Source organism: Alosa alosa, chromosome 11 (genome assembly GCF_017589495.1).
Source record: "Alosa alosa isolate M-15738 ecotype Scorff River chromosome 11, AALO_Geno_1.1, whole genome shotgun sequence".
In the NCBI taxonomy this organism is placed as follows: Eukaryota; Metazoa; Chordata; class Actinopteri; order Clupeiformes; family Clupeidae; genus Alosa; species Alosa alosa.
Genome location: NC_063199.1, coordinates 14,205,251 through 14,224,929, shown reverse-complemented (window position 1 = coordinate 14,224,929; position 19,679 = coordinate 14,205,251). Strand labels below are relative to the sequence as shown.

The following is a 19,679-nucleotide window of genomic DNA, read 5'->3' as shown; positions in this document are numbered from 1 at the left end:
TTCTGTCAAACTGAGCTACCTGTCGAGTTATGCTACCACGCAGCGCAGTGCAAAACAAAACTTACAATCCACTGTTAGAAGTACACTTACTGTAATACCTCAACGTACAATATTTAATAGTTCACGTCTGTCAATCGAAATCGCCAAGCTAAGAACAAAAAAAAAAAAAAAATCACCTCTCCGTTTTGAAATAAGTGTTCAGTAGTGCGGTCGTGTACCACCTGGAATTATTCTATCAAACATTTAATAGTGTGTTGATGGTAGAAGCATTTTAGCTTGCAGAACAGCACCATATTCATAAAAAATGCTATTGATTCGCGCTACAGTAGCTTATCTTAACAAGGTAGCATAACTCGACAGAACACCGCGAGTGGCTGACTGTATGTAGTTTGTGTGATTCCCTCATAGACTGATCAAAGATTGTTTGAAGTTGAAGTGACACATCCTGTTTATTGGGTGACTTTCAGGAGGGTGAGACGCCGAGTGAAGTCAACGTGACATTCTCAATGGTGAATTCTCACCATCTCCAGCTCCTCCACTTTGAGCTGTCTGCGGCACTTCACAGACACACGCTGGTCTTTCACATCCTGCAGCGTGTCGTTCCTCACTGTGGTACTCAGGCAGATCACCACATCCACCCTGAGAGAGAGAGAGAGAAAGAAAAGAGAAAGAGAGACAGAGAGAGAGAGAGAGAGAGACAGAAACAGAGAGAAATAGACAGGGGGGGGTATGACAAATAAGTTTGATCTTTTAAGTTTGGCCTCATGAGCCCTGATGAGTTTGGGGGGGGGGGCTCTCACTTCTTCTTGATGTTGGGGCAGAGTTTGAGTACGTCCTCCTTGCAGGCCATCTTGAACTTGTAGGAAAAGCGGAAGTCCTTCATCTGGATCTGAAAGGTTGAAGGAAAAAAATGGAAGTAATTTAGAGGGAGCTTTTATTCCCTTCATTATGAAAGTACAAAAAAACCTCACCAAATGATGTATCTGTAGCAAATTATTTTTCTATACTAAAAAAACCTTGACAATCACAGCCTTCAATCTCAACTGAGTCCCCCCTGCCTGACTGGAGGGTGACTGGTCATTTAGTGTGGATGCGAGGGCGTGCTGCTCACCAGCTGGAAGTGAGTGACCCCCACGGTGCACTTCTCATTCATCTCCTTCTGGTGCTTATTGAGCACCAGGCACTCCATCAGGTCCCCCGTCTCAATCTGGTTATCCGCCACATCCTGAGGGAGGGGGAGATGAGGGAAGAGAGAGAGAGAGAGAGAGAGAGAGAGAGAGACAAAGAGGAGAAGAGGAGTGAGGTGAGATGGGGGGCCTGGCCTTTCACACTCCATATCTGGCTTCAGACAGTAGAGGGTGCTACAGCTACAAAAGAAGACAACCTGAAGCCACATAATGACTTTCACAAACACTGACAGTGACAGAGCAAGGAAGAGAGGGGTCCAGAGAAAAACATGAGAGAGAGAGAGAGAGAGAGAGAGAGAGAGAGAGAGAGAGAGAGAGAGAGAGAGAGAGAGAGAGAGGAGCAACGACGTAAGGGCCTATCACATTACATGCTGCATGCGCTATGAAATGCATTATAGTCAACGGTCTGCTGTTGCGCTGAGCAAGCACCATTTTGCCGCTTTTCCGCTCTTGCGCCCCAGGTTCAAAAGTTAAATCAGGTTGAACTTTGACCGCGGCGTGCTGTAAGTCATTGGTATTTTGCGCTGAGCCCAGCGGCAAGCACAACAAAAATCTTCGAGCAACCTAGCGGCGAGCGCAGCGCATACCGTGTACAATGTGAGAGGGAGAGGTGAAAATGACACATGGGTGAGAATGTGACGTTTATTTCTGACTCACATGGCAATGGGTCTGGATCACAGGTTCACAAGCACGGATCAGCAGGGCATCAATCTGAATGTCCTGAGACAGAAGAGAAGAGAGAGTAAATTGAGCATCCAAATGATAATAGACTGCTCAGATGCGCACTTTCTACACACCGAGTGTTGAGGGCGCTCAAGATATTTAAATCACACTTGAACACACACACACACACACACACACACACACACACACACACACACACACACACACTTACCTCTGACTCCAGTTCTGTCAGGTTTCCCACCACATCCTTACAGTCCGGGCCCAAGTCATCCAGATGATCCTGCAGACACACCAGCTCCTGTGCGGCCCAACACAGAACATGCAGCTCTACCATGTGTACAAATAAACATTTTTCAGATTACTTTTGTGTGTGTGTGTGTGTGTGTGTGTACCTGTCCAGCCTCTGTCCTCTCGCTGCACCATTTGCCCAGGTCGGTCAAGCAGCGTCTCTGCAGGTCAGGGTCCAGCTTCACGTCCATAGCCCTCTGGTGCAGGATCCTCTGCACCTCTGTACGACAATCCCGCGAGAGCTGCACACACAGACACACAATGTAAGAACATGCAAGTATACTGTTATGCCTCGTAACCGTCATTAAGTTCCAGCACAAGATCTTATAGAAAATATCAACAATTATGCCACCACAGGCCACCTCTCCATGTTAATTACTGCTTCCACCACAAACTCAACAACACATCAGTATTCTCAATTAAGAGAATTTTCTTCATTTGATTAATTCATTTTCATAGTCATTCTCTTGTCATTTCTCAGTGTGATGTTATTGCAAATTTAACTTAATGCCCCTGAGGGGTCAAATCACCATACTCTGATCACCATTATGATCCGCAGGCCACAGACACATGATCATGCACACATAGGCTGCTTCCACACTACTCACTCCTTAGTCTGTATCTCCATCCCCCTCCAGGCTGTAGTCAAAGCAGTGTGAGACAGACCACTATCACCTTCATATCAACCAGACAGTTCTTTCAAAGCACCTACACCACACAGATCTCACTGTAGGATCTGACACTCTCTGGTGAATGAATATCACATGAAAGTCATTCTACAGTGACGTGACAGAGGTGGTTCCAATCTGTCCTGAGTGGACCACACGTACCCGGCGGCCCTGCTCCTCAGTGCGGTAGGCGTGGCGGTACAGGCAGGAGAAGACGGCGCCAGGGGGCATCGACTCGCTCGTCTCGTTCCAGCCGTGAGTGTGGCAGATCCTCGCCGCATCATTCTGGCACTTCTTGTACAGAAGTGGGTCCAGTCTGCAGAAGAGTCACACACACACACAGAATTACATACCCATATAAAGGACACAGTACTATGAGGAAAGTAGACACTTTTTCACTCTCAAGGGGAGACAAGAGTCCCCTTCAACACAGCCAAACAAGGCAGGCATATACATTTGACTAGGTCTGGAGACTTAACGTCCCTGCTGAATATGAGCTTGTAGTTCAGACCAAAAGAAAAAAAAACAGCTAAGCCAGCTGGGTGTCCCTGAAGGCTTCTAAACTAAGATCATATCAGCTGAGAAATAGCCCACAGAGACATGTTCAACATGTTTCATAATCCAGCTCTCTGTGATCCATTATTTAGTGTCTGTAGGTGTCCTGTCGGCGTTGTGTGCTTCTGCTCACTTCCAGTCTCTGGAGATGAAGTACTGCAGCTCCAGCAGGCGCAGCTCACAGTCTTCCACCATCTTCTCAGTGTACAAGTGCTCCATCAGACACGACAGCACCCTGGGGGACAGACAACATGTATATTTATTTAAATCTCACATACACACACACACAAACAAACAGATACATAAACACAGTCATCTCAAACCACTTGCATTCACAAACTATATTGCTTCACAAAAAAAACAGATGAAATACTATGGAGAGGCCTGTTGGTCTCACAGGAGTGTGTGTGTGTGTGTGTGTGTGTGTGTGAGAGAGAGACTCACATGGGGTCTCCGTTGCGGATGTGTTTGCAGGCGGTCTGGATGACCGACTCACAGGCCTCGTTGAGGGCCCGGTCGATGCGGTAGTCTGCCCCTGGGTCTGCCTCCTGCACCAGACTCTGGAGCTGTTACACAATACATAACAGCATGAATAACCAACAGTAAACCAGGTACGGCTGCCCTTTTTTTCCTTGTCATGTGTACAAAATCCATATTTCTCATATTCATTACATTCATTTCTAATGTATTCATAAATCTAAATTCAGCTCATGTTCATAATGATTCCTTAAAAATGAGTCACCCTTGTACGTGCCTGCTAATATTTCGGCTGTATTGATCGTCACCTGGCCTTTTTGATGCATTATTACCTGGGTTACGATTCTCCTGCTCTCTTGTACATCCTCAGCTACCACACTTTACTGTGCCTTTCTCACTCCCTCTTTGGCCAGCATCACACTGGGTGCCTGCCTTTGAGGTCTAAAAAAGAGCCTTTCATGCAGTCGTTCCATGAGCTTTGTGTGTTAAACAGAGAACATACTTCGATCACAAGCGCAGAAGCTGTCAAGATGGTGACGTTAATTCAATCTTAACAGTGCCATTAGCTCATGACAGATAATATCCTGACCGCAATAAAACTGTGGCCACCTCATACTGGGTGGTTAAAAGGGTTTTAAAAATAAGAGCACTGCTGATCTCATTCTATGGTGTTTTATGTGTGAAAGTGTATGTGCCGACCTTGAGCAGGCTCAGAGAGGAGCGTGTGCATGCATTAATTTGATGACACCCAGCCACCTTCTCTCAGAGCCATTTATTCAGGGGCTACTGCCTGCACCTTAAAGAGTGAGCAGGTGAGAGTGCATGTTTCTAGGCATGTACAGATCTCTCTTTGTTTGAGTGTGTGCATGTGTGTGTGTGTGCGTGTGAGTGAGTGAGTGTGTGTGTGTGTGAACTCACGGCCTTCTGGCAGAGGCTGTCCACCGGACCCTTGTCCCCACGGACCACCCTCATGAGGCAATGCAGCGTGCGTCCCTTGTGGTGCAGGCCGCAGTGCGCGTCAATCTCGCCCCGGCAGTGGAGCACGATCTCCGGGCTCAGCGAGTAATCCTCCATCAGCATCCGCCTGTAGTCCAGCATCTCGCCCTGACAGTCCCCACTGACCGGCCGACCTGGGGGTCAGAGAGCGGAGGGGAGGTAGGGAGGGGAGTCAGGAAAAACAAACAAAGAGACTCAGTGTTGAAAGGAAATCCAGGAAGTATATGAACTTCAAAGCACACGGCACTGCTTTGATGAGTGTTTGAACGCACATACGCACCTCTGTGCAGAACCGACTCGAGGCAGAGGAGCAGGTAGGAGAGCTTGGCTTCGCGGGCGCGGGGCATGTTGGTGTCCTGGTTGCAGCGGTTCTTGCGCAGGTCCGCGCGGCAGGCCTTGGCCAGCGAGTAGCTCACCTTGTAGTCCTGAGCGATCAGCTTCTGACGTGTGGACAGGGAGTCCCTGCACTGCAACCCCACAGGAAAAGAAATAAAACACTCTTTTCATAAACAACAACAATTTCAGTACAAAACCTAAGACAAAGCCTGTTATACTAAAACATACAAACGTCAATCATGCCAACGTGGCAGGTGCCAACCAGTGTACAAAAACCAGCTCTGGCCAGATGGAGATACTAGCCTGAATAGGCCGACATGCTGTCTCCCTCGGCCCATGTCATCACTGATGTTCCTCAGATGTTCCTAAACACCGGGCTGTATAACCTTCCTGCTGGTACACAGGCCTAAGGCACAGTTATGTACAATAGTATGGACCTCTCCCCGTTGTATGCTACACACAGAAGTAACATATGAACACATCAGAATAAAGTAAGAATACCCCAGAATTCTTAGGTCAGAAGAAGAAACGCCACAGCAGCAGCCCTTTGCAGATAGATTAGACTCCCCTGCAATAGAGCATGTATCTGCAGAAGACACTTAGCACTTTTAGTGCTCCATCTGGGCAGAGCACTGAGCAGGGCAGAGTGCCCAGAATCAGATCAATTCTCAGGGAGCACAATGCCCAATAAACTGCTCACTCAACACTGAACCTCACTGGGGGAAAAAACTGTCTTGGCTAGCTTTAAATGCTAGCTGCCACGCTAAGCTGCATTCACTTGTGTTGCCACAAAGCCTTCTTGAGCTGCGAGAGGTGCATCTAGCCTTAACAGTTTATATCTGTAGGCCTCTGATCAGAACACAGCAAAAGCATATGGAAGATAGAGCACTAATAATGGCAAACCCTGTCCTGGCTTGGTGATCAGTTCTTTTTACAAACACCCAACAAGCAACAAAAGAAGGGAAGATAACAGTTACTACAGTAACTTTAAAAAAGGGAAAAGTATGAGCTGAATGGGAATTTAAAACACAGCAAGTAGGGGAGTCATCCTCTTCACCCACTGGTCTATTTAGTAATACAGCTCTTGCATGCAGCTGTGAGAGACAGAAAGATGCACATTTGAGAGGGTGAAATTTCAGCAGTGTTACCTTTTCTGACATGCCATCCTCAAACTTGTGGTTGAAGAGACACTTGTAGACCCGCCCCTCTCCTGCCGCAGTCTGCAACACAACAGCGCTGATGTGTTGAGACAAGTATCAAAGCGCTCACATTTCAAATCCAGCATTAATACTTTCATCATCTTGTAAAATGAAAATACCCTCAACAAATCCCTAGTTGTTAAAGTAGGTGGGATGATGCCTACCTACAGTATGTTTACTTGAGTGGGCATTAACAGTAATTCAATGAATCTGTGCCAAAACCAGTGCCCACTACATAAACTGAACACTGGTGCTACAGTTTCAGAATTAGTTTTGCACACCACACCTATGTTGCTCTGTACACAAACAACCTCTCTGCAGTCAAAAACATCTCCCCATGTCCATAAACCATACATGCTTCCACCATCTTAACCAGCCCTTTCTCTATCACACTCACTCTTCACAAAAGTTGCAGAGGGCACTAGATTAACGCCACCACAACCTTCTGAGAAAACAGGCAACATACATTTTCACAGAAGCGTTCACGGTCATCACGGCAGGCGAAGTACAGGTGGCGATCGAGGTGGAAGTCATCGGACGAGAGTTCGGCCACTCGCATGATGGCCTTCTTGCAGTCCTCCTTGATACCAGTGTGACCAGCCTGCTGCTCTGCCTCCGTCACCAGCCCCTTCTCCAGACAGGCAATCACCTCGCCCTGAGAATGCACATCCTGGCAGGGAGAGGGGGTGGGCGGATAAAAAAGTATTTTAACATTATTTTTGCTTATTTATAAAACGTTGGACCTAATACTGATCCAGGTGGAATGGCATTTAAAAGATGTTTTACCATTTTTAGATAGAGTTTTAATTGTAAGGTATTTAAAATATGCTTCACATGAACTGATAATAAATCTGAGAGGGAGGGAGGAAGACTGAGAGACACAGGGAGAAGCATGAACCAGGGGGGACTTGCCTTCTCTCCTGTGTTGATACTCCCACAATGTAGCGTGTTGATGTCTTCACGACATTTGTCCATAAATCCGCAGATGAGCCGGTAGTCGCTGAAGATGATGGTGGTCATCTTGGTGATGTACTGATTGCAGTGGTGTTCACTGATGTTGCCACGGTGATCTACCAGACAGGACACCAGGTAGCCCTTCCCCTTCTCCTCTTGGGCACACTCCTTTAACTGTCCAAGAGAGTTTGGAGGGAGAGAGAGAGAGAGAGAGAGAGAGAGAGAGGGAGAGAGAGAGAGAGAGAGAGAGAGAGATTCACAACATGTTAGTTTAGTTTATTTGTCCTTACATAGGAAATTTGTTTTCACATAATACCATACAAGCCTCGCAGACATGAAATACATGGGTACACACAGTTACGGGTTCTTCACCCACCACCCTCATCAAACATCATAACATCAAGTTACTTTCAATCATGACAGGCCAATAACACTTGACTGGGCATACTGGTAAGCACACAAAATGACAGCCACTTTTTAATTACTAGGTAGAATGGTGGGATACCAGGACACCTGGTGAGTGTCCACACCCAAGCTCTTGCAGATGGGTGTGGACGCTCACCTGGTATCCTGGATTACAGATTACCTGACCGAGCGGCCACAGGAGGAAGCACTAAGAAGAAGGATGCTGGGCGACTAGACAGGCTGGTAAGGAAAGCTGGCTTTGGGTTGGGAGCCGAACTGGAGTGTATCACTTCAATATCAGATAAAAGGACCCTGAACAAACTGATCAACATCTTGGACAATGAATGTCATCCACTCCACAGCACTATTACAAAGCAGAAGAGCTTGATCAGCTGGAGACTTCGCTCACTGTCATGCACAACTGACAGACTGAGGAAGCCATTTGTCCACAGGGCCATTGAACTGTTCAATGCTTCACTAAAGGGAAGTGGAGAGATAGACTTCTCTGCATAGTCTGTCTGCCTCTCCACCTTCTCCATGTTTGTGTATTGACTATCCACTGGCCTACTGTTTTACTGCTACTTTATTTACATGCTATATTAGCACATATGCAGCAGCCTTCTCTCCCTCCCACTCCTCCAATACTTTATACTTAATACTATTACATCAACCTATTCTTGCACTAATATAGTTGTTTCTATTACTTTGTCTACATTATTCTCTTATATGTCCATATTTATTTTTATGCTGCACTGTTATTCTTGCACTTATTCTTGCACTGTTGGACTTACTTATTTGCACCATCACCATGACACTCACTCTCAGAGTACCTTACAATGCATACAGAATCACAGGCTCAGTCCCTGCCCTGTCACTTTTACAGCCCTGTCATGCTTGAGCCTCATCCTTATAGGTTAAACAATATGAGGCATTCAAATTACTAAATATGTTAAGGATAATTTGAAAATTTAGTTTTTTAAAATAAATACACTCTATATGTTTATGATATATTTATCATTTTCATCCAAGCAGAATCTAGATGTCCACTGTTGTGAATGATCCCACTACAGTTTATTGATGACGCCAGGTGGTGGGGCCCCAAAATCAAACACTTTTTAAAAAAAAGTATTAAATCTTTTCTTGGTATCAGAATCGTAATTGTGTAAAGCCCCCTACATGTTGTTTCCCCATTTTGAAAAATGAATTTTAAGCCCTGATACAGAATCACAGGCTCAGTCCCTGCCCTGTCACTGCAAGAGCCTCAGGCTTGATCATCCTTAAGCACACATTGTGGATATTTGATTTAGTTTTTTAATAGTTTAGTATTTTTCTATCCTCTACTGTCTTTATTGTGCAGTGGTGTTATATTACTTTTTCTGCTGTAAGTGCATGTTGTGTGTGATGTCTGTATGCTACCGAGACCTCAGTAGCGTACAGACAAGATCAATAAAGTATCTATCTATCTATCTATCTATCTATCTATCTATCTATCTATCTAGAACCTCACAACTCATCACTCACTTCGCTGATGGTGCTCTTGCACACCTCCATGGCCACGGACTCGAACTTGGGGTCAGTCGTCAAGTTCAGCTTGTAGTTCCATAGTAGCTAGAGAAGAATTGACACACAAATTATAAAATTAATACTTTCCCACAATATTTTCTATTTTTAATCAGTGTAATAAAACACACAGGTACAGCCCTTCATTTCCAAGAAGTAGACGATCATAAAGAGACGGAGCCAGAAACTGCTTAGCCATCATGCTGTCACAAATACTCGTGACACCACCTGGCTTCCTGACATCCACTCTGTATGGTAAGCTGAACTACTGCTCCACTTGAGTGGAGGAAGTAATCATATTACATGTAATCAACAACACTTGCCAGATGTTATTTAATCTGAATATGGGTAGGGCAGCTTCACTTCCTCCACAATATTGATTCAGCCCCCTGCAGCTATACACACAGCAGAGGCAAGGCTACAGTTTGATGAGGGATGATGGGGGAGTAGACACTCTCTATAAGCCTGCCTGTGAGAATCTGAACTAGGGTGGTGCATTTTGTGAGTATTTAACATTTTACGTTACTGCTGATGGCCCTAAGGAAGATGGGGGATTTGCTTCCATTAACTTCCCCCTTTCAGAGAGGAGAGACACAGGGAACTACTAACTGACACATTAGAGAAGACAGAAGCCATTAGGAGGAACTTGGTGAGCATAGAATGACTTACATGATTGCAGTCAGGAGCCAGCTCTGTATCCTGTAGGGAATTGGAGAGAGAGAGGAAACAGAGAGAGTGAGTGAGAGAAAGGGCAGAGTGAGACACAAAACATCTTTCCTCATGCCTGAGGCTTTTTCCCATGAGTTGGAGAGACTATTCTGAAATAGTCAAACCTCTGACCGACACACACACACACACACACAAACGTTGTGGTCCTAAAATAGTCTACACCAAACATACACAGCAATCAGTGTGGTCAGCTAAATGAATTCTAAGCTTTTGTGCGATGGCAGAGATGATGGTAGCTATTCAGACACTCACCCACACACTGGCCATTCACCACCCCAACCTTTTCCAGTCACACAAAGCTGTGATACAATCATGCAAATCACACAAAAACACACACATAATCACGCGGGGGTTGGGATACACCACTCATTCATGCTTTACAGATACACAGATACACAGATGAGACAGTCATGGGGTAGGAGGCTGGGTATCTGAGCAACATGTCTGTGCACAATCCTGAAGAGCAACAATCACAGTGGCTCTCACTCACATTCACCTGACAAAAAAAAAGAATCTTCAATCAGGCAGGGACAAAGAGCACAGGTAGAGACAAATTCCTTGAATTTCCCCTGGGGATCAATAAAGTATCTATCTATCTATCTATCTATCTATCTATCTATCTAGGTACGAAAGAAACACAGAAACTGGAATTGACATGACAGAATCCTGTCCAGTGTTTCCCATACATTGACTAATTTGTGGCAGCCCACCACAATACCAAAACTGACCACCACACAATGATTTTCCATGCTATACTATTGAGATGGGATGAAGTCCTGTAGAATAGAATACTGTTAGAACACTGTTGGGTTGTCGAGGTTAGCACACTATAATGTTACCGCTAAGCTTACTTGTCAATATCGACTTCTCATGCAAGGCAAGCATAACTATAGGCTATTTTATTAACTCCCGACAGAGAACCACCTCCCACCCTCACCTACCACCACAAATACAATTCAATTCTGTGGGAAATACTGCTGTCCTGTCTCTGTGTGAAAGTGTGAACATCTGCTGGCTGCACCTCAGCCAGTGATGACAAGACAGCTTCCTCCCTAGAGGGGACATGCATTTTAGCGACTTCCAGTAAGTCGTCGCTATAGCGACAGTCTAGACCTCGACACCCACTATGATGGCTGATGGAGCTTGTTGTCATCTTAACAGCGTGTACATAGCAGAGCAGGGGCGCAGGAGATATTTTTAAAGTGAGGGGGACCAAATTGTGAGCAAAAACCCATATAGTGAAATCAGGCTTCCAGATATTGGACCACGACTTCTGACCCACTGTCAACCATCAGAATATTTTAAACTTGCAGGGTACCCACGGTCATGGAAAACCTGGAAAAGTCATGGAATTCAGCCTTCGCTAAGTCCCGCCCTCCTTAGTTACTGTTGCTATGCCTGACAAGCTTTAGCACCCTGCACGTCTATTACATAGGGGGAGAACCGGGACTTTTCAATGAAATGTAATTTAGAAAGACATCGTACCACACTGAAAGCTAATATTTTGTCACTAGCAACCTACATCTGTCCTCTGTCAAATACAGTTGGAATTTCATCTCTGAACAAAACCGTTCATGAGTTATTTAAGCAGAAGTCAAATGTGCGTTTTGTTTCATTCGACTCTCCTGGCCAGAATGAATGGAACAGGCATGGGGGACAAAAGAAACATACCATTTAAGCTATGTACTTCCCACAACTTCAATATTTGACAAGATATCATGAATGGTACTTCAAATAGGTGTTATTTGCTGATGGGCTACACATCTTGTTGAACGTCTGTTAACAACTTCTTGCCGTTATCGTGAAGCGTGTATCTCGCAGTTATGGAAATATCATGCAATATGCCATTTTTTATAGTTAGAACAATATGTGTTCCTAAATATATCATGTTTCTATAGTGTAACATGTTTTTTCACTGTGTCTTTACGTCGGTTAGGGCACCACACATCCAAATAAGTGCCCTTCATGACCCACAGGCCTTCAGTCTCCACAGGTTAACATGGCAAAACTCGAAAAGCTTGTCAGACCTCCCGTGCCTAGTGACGGGTTGCTAAGCCACGATTGGCCTGTGGCGGTTTTCGGGTGTGGCTTAGCGAAGGGTGAATTGTAAAATCCCATTTTCCAGGCCTGGAAAAATCAGTAAATTCATTGAAAGTTTTGGAAAAGTCATGAAATTTCATTTAGTCATACCAGGGACGTAGGTAGGAGATGGCGTACATGCCATTCTATGACTTTCTTCATGGAAATGGAATAGTGGGGAGAAAACAGAGAAAGCAATTTTTTCCCAATGTCGTTTAAGTCACATAAATTGTAGTAACACTCACTGTTGTGCAAAATAATCACTTGTCACAAACTGGAAAAAGTGCAGTCAGGGATTTTACATGATTTCAAGCCCATAACATTTTTTGTCACATTCAGGAATCATTCGCTCACGACCGCTAGATGCCCATTCTGTTAGTACGCAATCAAAAAATGCTCTCTGTAGGCAGCCCAGGGTCCAAAAACTGGAAACAAACAAAGTGGGGGCAGCCTGTCCCTCAAACAAAAACGAAACCCTGCACCCCCTGGAATTTCTCTTGGAATACTGAAGGCAGGGTTGAGCACAAAGGGTTTTTTGCACAAAAGTATTTGTTAAAAAATGTGAAGGGACCCTATGCAGTTTTGGCAATTGTTTCGCTCTTTCCTCGCTTTTTGTTCAGTTTTTCCTACAGAGCTCCTCTAGAGCTTTAGAGTATATATTTTACAATACTCCTTGCTCGGTCAGTCTGCCGTTTCCTCTTTCCCTGTTCCTCTGACAACGGCTTAATCACAAGTTGCAAGGCTGGTTTTTCGCTCAAAGATGCTAGGGGGAAGCGAGACTGCCACCATTCAACCTGGAAAAAGTCATATAACCATTCCAATGACTCCAAAGTTGTTAAGGTAAATTAAACAAAAAAACTGCTTAATTCATTCAATTTTTATTTTTATTTTTGGGCTTTTTATGCCTTTAAATCAGATGGGATAGTGGAGATTGACAGTGCCCAGAAAGGACCACGGGTAATAACCCGTGTGCCAGTGTAGTGCCCCAGCCAGTCGGCGCCACTGCTGGGGCCTTAATTCACCTTTAAAGGAAAATTCCGGTTTTTAGCACTTTGAGTCCCTTTTCTGGTTTGTTTGGGATGAACTAGAGTGGTGGAAACCGAAATTTTGACGATGGTCCTGTCTCGACTTTTCTGACTCGTTTTGAATCGCCTTTGACTACTTCAGAGTGGCTGCTACAGGCATGAACAAACATGTCCTTAAACCAACCCTTAATGTTCGTTTTCAAAACTGTGCAACTCACCGAGTGGTTAGTGATGTGAAAACGAGTTGATAAGCAGTAGGCTAGTTGAGTTGGTTATTAAACAGAATAGCTAACGTCGGGAGGAACAGAAGATGGTACAGAAGTAGCCTGGCTTAGTTTATGATGCTTGTTAGTAGACAAACTGATCAAACATTTCAGATATCCAACTGTCACTAGCAGAGTGAAAGTGAGATTGTGAAGTTAGATGGCTGTGGTAATGCTGTTAATGAGATGGTTTATTTAGCCTAGCATATAGCCTAGGCTATTATTTAGCCTGTAAGGATTTTTTTTCCCATTATCAAAAGTGAGGGGGACGATTGGGGTCTCTTTAAAACTGCGGGTGTCATATCCCCCATACAGCCGGCATGCCTGGCGCAGTGCTCTGATGGGAAGACATGCGAGATCCAGAGCCAGACGTGCCAAAGCCTATTACAGGTGAGGCTCTTTAACCCCCTTTACTCACTCTGGATCATAAATGTTCGTCCAGACTTGAAAACGTCAAGCCTCGAGGGGAAAGGAGCCACATGGATACCTGTTCCACCTGGTCTGCACACAGACATAGACTCGGGCCCGATCCGTGTCCAACATCACAGCAGATGATGGGATCCCTGCCTCCAGGAGAGGTCAAGGGATGGCGGCAGTAGCAGCAGCAGCAGAAAGCCTGACTCAACTCTTTTTTTTCTGTTCACCTGGGCAAACGGATGAGGATTAGGCAGATGGGTAGGGGTATTGGTTTTGGGACTCTCTGAAGGTCATTAGGGAGATTCTAGGATGTGGTCCTTAGTCACACAGCACTAGTACACCCATTAGGTCCACAAACCTGGGGATATTGAGAAACTGTATGGATCCATTCCTAACTCAAAAGCAAATAGGTTGTAATGCAACCACATTACTAACCACTCACACCCTTTAAAAACAATACAGACTCAAAACGAACTTCCAATTACATTGCCTATAAGCCTAATCCAGCACAAGACTAAACAAACACAAAACCAACTCAACACACCCACCCACATCTTAGCAGGTACTCCATCCCTGTCTGTCAGACTGATATGATAGCATCTCATGCTTTTTATTGCTCAACCAAATTAACACAGCTCTCTGACAGCATGTCACCACACACTTTCACATATGCGGTCTCTCAAACGCGCTCGCACACACACTCCCACAGCAAAACCAAAGTAGAGTAAAGTACCAGAGTAAAACCAAAGAAGCATGCCATTACAGAAAAAAACCCATCTTGCCTCAGTTCTGCAGCAAATACTTGACTGAACCTTCTTCACTGACCGATCAGTTTCTGCCCCAAAACTAGGATTTAGGTAAGGTCTTAGGTCATTCAGAGGTTTTAGCCTCATTTAAAAAAAATAAGCCATGAAATTCACTCCATGATTCAACTGAAGCCAACATTTATAAGCCACTGCACAAATAAGCACTATGAGCCACTTCGCTTCTCTACAGCTTCAGAAAAGCGCCGGCGTGAACTGAACTGAGGCCAGAGTAAATAGGAGCAGGAAATGGGGGATAAGTACAGCGAATGGGGTATGGGGTGCAAGTATGAGGTCAGGTGCAGGACACAAAACAAATCAGGGGAAACAGTATCCGCACACAGGGTCATGTACTGAGATCATTGGTGTAACATTTCTGCGTTATGTCTTCATTAGGCATTATCAGCCCAACATATCCAACTAGTTATTCAACGTTTTCCTTTTATCAACATGAAATCGCCAAGACATTGCAGTGAATGCTTCAGTCCTTCAATCCTTTGGCTCAAACTGTTGTGTGAGCGTTCTGTCGTATAATGGCTGCAGAGCATAGCCCAGGTGAGTGTTACACTAGTGGTGTATATATTAGTGGTGTCACGATTCTCCAAATCCATGATTCGATTTAATTTTCCATTTTAAAGTACTATTAATGCATTCAATTCAATTTTTTTATTTTCAATCTATTTTTGAAACCGCGATTTATTTTGATGTACATTTGAACATAGTGAAATGAAACAACACAGAATTTTTGGCCATACATGCTGGAATATGTACTGTATGTAGGGGGTGATTGAGGTGACTAGATCATCTTTTCACTTGGCTGCATCGTCGATTCTACTTTTGAGTTCGAAGTTTGAGATTGAGATGTAATTTCAAGCGATTTCGATATAAAATCGGAATTGTGACACCCCTAATATATATATAAAAAAGTTGTCGTCATTCAGTGAACTTCCCCCCTTGTAAGTTGAAACTCAGTCAGTCTTGAAGTGCTACATGTAAAGGTACAGGGGCACACCCACTTCCAGTGATGTTTAAACATTTGGGAAATGTCTTATGCACACCAACCCTAACCCGGATCCTGGCCTGACCTCACTTAACTGGAATTTCTTTCCAAAAGAAGAGACCATGGAGCAGGCAGGAAGCAGCGGAAAAACTGGTTCAGCTGTTTCACCTGGGTGAGGGTGAGGATGAGATTAGGAAGGGTGGGTGGAGGGGCTGCACAGCGTGGCTTCCTAAAGGCCTGCGAGCCTCTGGGACATGTGGATTAGGAAGTGGCGGGGCTCTAAAGGGAGCCAACCATGTACATCCGGCCCACACGCCACAGCCTCCACGGCAGCAGATGCCAAATCCCGGGGAGCCGGGAAGCCTGCGAGCCCAAAGCCCCGGCACAGCCACTCAGAACTGGGAGAATCTGCTCAAAGTTCTTCCACAAAATCCAACGAGCCCATTTACTTTAGCTAAAGCAGCACAGATCTAAGTTATTTTCATCCCTCAGTTCTCATTTGGTTTCAGCACACAGATCTACCTTATTTCAGCTATGTGCTACAACTCCCAACTTCATTTGATTCAAATCACTTGAAGGAACGTGATTTGCGTATTTCCCCCTCTTCGTGAGATCTTACATCCTACCCACTTACTGATTTGTGTAAAACCAGGGCTGAATACAGCACTGTATATAAGTCAAACTATAGCTTGGTCATTATCACACATCTTTAAGCAATAGCCTATTAGTGTTAAATTCTACAAACAAGACTGCATCACATCCTTTTGGAAAACCTCAGGCATACTCAGAAAGTTTGAATGAGCTATCTTAAACACTTTTGTAGTTAAAGCAATTTGAAAATGGCTCTTCAGAAAACACTGCTTAAAAAGCGTCTGAAAATGCAGGGGGGGCTAATATTTGGGACTATACCTATATTAAGAAGTGTGTGAACAACCTTGAAAAATCTGTGACGGTCGAGTGGGGAGATTTGTACCTTTGGCATGGAATGACCCTATGGTCCTTTGGCATGGTTCCCATATGCAGCAAAGATCCATCACTTTACCCATAACAAACTGTTTTTGACTTCATGTTATAAAGCCATCACTTAGACAAAACCCAGCACCTCTTGCCTGGAAAATCTCACTTGATGAGCAGTGCTATGGTCACCACAGAATCAAAGGAATGACATGGCCTAACAGAATCAGCACATTTTTGATTCACAAAGAGAAACCTTGATGAGTGCAGCAATGGTCTAAATACAGGCTCTCAAATCCAATCAAACTGACAGCACAACCTGCTGTGACCCCGTTCCACTGCAAAGCCTTTTAAACTCCTCCTGTGGCAGGTCTTAAAGTCGTCTGGAAAAGAATAGTCTGTATTGTATGACCATTGTCTGATGTGTGTTTACCATGAACATCCAACAGTGCAAGGAGGGACGAGACATTAAAAGATGGACACAAAGCAGCCAGTCACCTGAGTCTCTCAGGATTAGAAAAAGAGCATGCAATGCTGTTTTCTGACAGTTTTTCCAGAGCGAGTGTCACTCTCAAGTTAGGTCAAGTTAGGGCTGGCACGAAATTTGCTGCTGAAAAGGATGCAGTGAAAGACATTTCAAAGCCAGGGACTAGCTCAGACAGCAGGGAGGGGAGGAAAGGGCGAAACACAACACCCATGATCAGGAACCCCACAGCCTACCCACATCAGACGCCTGGGCCAGAGACGGAGGCTGATCCTGGCATTGCTCTCCATGGCTGCATGCCTTCACTCTGCCCACAGGCCTTATTATAGAATCTGCACTCTGCCCTGTGATTGGGGGGGACAGCTCTGACAAATAAGCTAACCCCTGTCAGAGATGGGGAGCGAGGGCGGGATGGGACCGCAAAAGTCTCTCAGAGAGCCCCTGTGAATGGGATGTTTGGTGACGCGACCCGAGGACAAGTAGGGTCCAGCACAACTTCACTGCTGACCTTTAATTGTGGAAGAGAATATTTGAGACAGATATGATGATCATCCTTCCGTCTCCTAGTGTTCTCAGTCCTGGGAAGCCTAATATTTTTCAGGAAAATAAAAACAGCAACACTTTTGTGTTGGATTGGAATACTTAGACTTTTCTTCAGATACAGTTTACTGCATCTGACTGCTGGGTGGATTTCTTCAGACCCATCTTCATGGGCCACACAATCAGTCTGATTTACTGGGCAGAAACCACTGATACACTCTGATTGAGCCTGACCACACTGAGGGAAGTACTGTATCTTCCATCACTGACTGGCCTACAGAGATGGGCAACTCATATAGAGGTGTGCTGCCATATACTTGTCATCGGTGCAGAGGCAAACTTCCCCAGCAGCCAAAGGAATCTCCCAGTAGCCAGCTGCATGACAGATGGAGACGCCGGAAAAATTGATTTAAATGACAACACTGACGGCCATGTCCAGAGTCATTTCCCATTACAGACTGTACTGGTTGCAATGTGTGTGTGTAGATTTCCGTGTAATATATTGTCCTTTACGAGAACTTTAGGTTGGTTGGCATCCATATAACAGGCAAATACACGTCACTCAAAGACACCATTCTCAGCTGGCCAACCGGCAGATGAAAAAAATAGACCGTATCGGCTGGTAATGGGTTGGCAGCTGAAATATTCTATCCAATCACTGAGACCCGTGCACACTGCACAGTCATAACCATTGAGCGTACAAAACTTATTCTGTTAGCTAATGTTACCATCACTGACAAGCGTGTACCAATTCATAACTCTAACGCTAGCCTTCATCTCACGTAAAGGAAAGGTGATCCCGTTATAGCTGCTACCGTTACGTTGCCAGTGTGGCTAGCCGTTAGTGATTCACTTATTCTGTCAACTGGGTGACAGACGATAGCTTTCTTCCTACACGATTTATAGGTAAATAGAACGATTTCTTGTCCGGCAAGCTTAGTTTAGCGAGTGTTAGACAACGTTAAAATATAGAACTAGCTAATATTAGCTAGCTTGCTAGCTGCTGACAAATTTGACCCAGAGACAAAGTGCACACCTATCCTTCATTCAATAGCGTTAGCATGCTAACAATCACACAACTGCAACTGCCCACGAGATCAAGCCTTGGATGTGTAGCCCAGATGTGATCCGCTGACCCACAATCAATTGACAACCACTACACTCCACATCTAGCCAACTAGCTATGTTAGCAAGCTATGCAGCGGCGACTTACACAAAGCTACACGTTTCACACAAACATTCTCTATGCTTCTTACCTCCTTATGATCCTGCAGACATTCCAGCACGGCTAAGTTGTTTGACCAAGAATGCTTATTTGGACAAAGCCTCAACAGATCTTCCCGACAGGCCTCCTCTTCAGCCAGCTTCCAGCCGGTAGAACGACGGGGCTGCGCTGCCACAGCCCCGGGAGCTGCATTCGCAGCGACGGGTAAAACTCCTTGATTTCGGGGGCTTCCAATATTCTCGACATTTCCATTGGCAGCAGCCTGTGTTTTCCCTGCTTTAACGAAGTACACATATATACACATGGATAACAAAAGCAGGAGAGAGTGAACACGTCTACAAGCCGCCATCTTCAGCAATTAGCTGGCGACGCGGTGGCGACTGTAGAGAGAGGCGGCTGGCTAGCTAGTTTTTTTTGTGTGCGTGTGCGTTGCCATGCGCATAGATGTGCATACAACCTCTTCGAAGGTGTCGCACAGGGTATTTTGTTGTACATTTACATTGTGTTTTATAATAGTTAACATGTCGTGTTGGACAATTCAATAAATCAAAAACATTTGAATTCCAAAGAAGATAACACATATCAATTTAATTCTTTCTAGCATACAAGAAAGCCAGAGGAATTTGACTTCAGAACTGCTGGCGATTTTTAAACCACGTCACAGCATTAACGCGGAAGACTTTATAAGTTATATTTTTCAGTTTCAGAAAGATTGTATTTTTTTGAACGACTAATAAAAACTCCACAATAAATTCATATTTGTTTTATGAATACAGGCACACTCAAATAATATCTCAATGTAGGAACTTTCCAATCTGGCCACTGGTGTCAGTCCAGACAAATACTGTTTA

At 44.7% G+C, this 19,679-nt stretch overlaps 1 protein-coding gene across 1 annotated transcript in view; it reads right to left on the bottom strand.

Annotated features, from left to right (window-relative positions):
* glg1a (golgi glycoprotein 1a) overlaps positions 1–19,247 on the bottom strand; it is a 28,150-nt gene extending 8,903 nt beyond the window's left edge. Inside the window, exons 1-17 of the mRNA XM_048257222.1 lie at positions 18,860–19,247; positions 9,979–10,008; positions 9,271–9,357; positions 7,303–7,518; positions 6,857–7,060; positions 6,340–6,411; positions 5,136–5,322; positions 4,778–4,989; positions 3,827–3,948; positions 3,516–3,617; positions 2,990–3,143; positions 2,264–2,401; positions 2,083–2,169; positions 1,845–1,907; positions 1,112–1,225; positions 801–889; positions 522–639 (exon numbers count right to left, since the gene is read on the bottom strand). Coding sequence (XP_048113179.1) covers positions 522–639; positions 801–889; positions 1,112–1,225; positions 1,845–1,907; positions 2,083–2,169; positions 2,264–2,401; positions 2,990–3,143; positions 3,516–3,617; positions 3,827–3,948; positions 4,778–4,989; positions 5,136–5,322; positions 6,340–6,411; positions 6,857–7,060; positions 7,303–7,518; positions 9,271–9,357; positions 9,979–10,008; positions 18,860–19,177 — 2,313 coding nt within the window. The 5' untranslated portion in view covers positions 19,178–19,247. The remainder of the gene's footprint in view (positions 1–521; positions 640–800; positions 890–1,111; positions 1,226–1,844; positions 1,908–2,082; positions 2,170–2,263; positions 2,402–2,989; positions 3,144–3,515; positions 3,618–3,826; positions 3,949–4,777; positions 4,990–5,135; positions 5,323–6,339; positions 6,412–6,856; positions 7,061–7,302; positions 7,519–9,270; positions 9,358–9,978; positions 10,009–18,859) is intronic.
* Between the last annotated feature and the right edge of the window lie 432 nt (positions 19,248–19,679).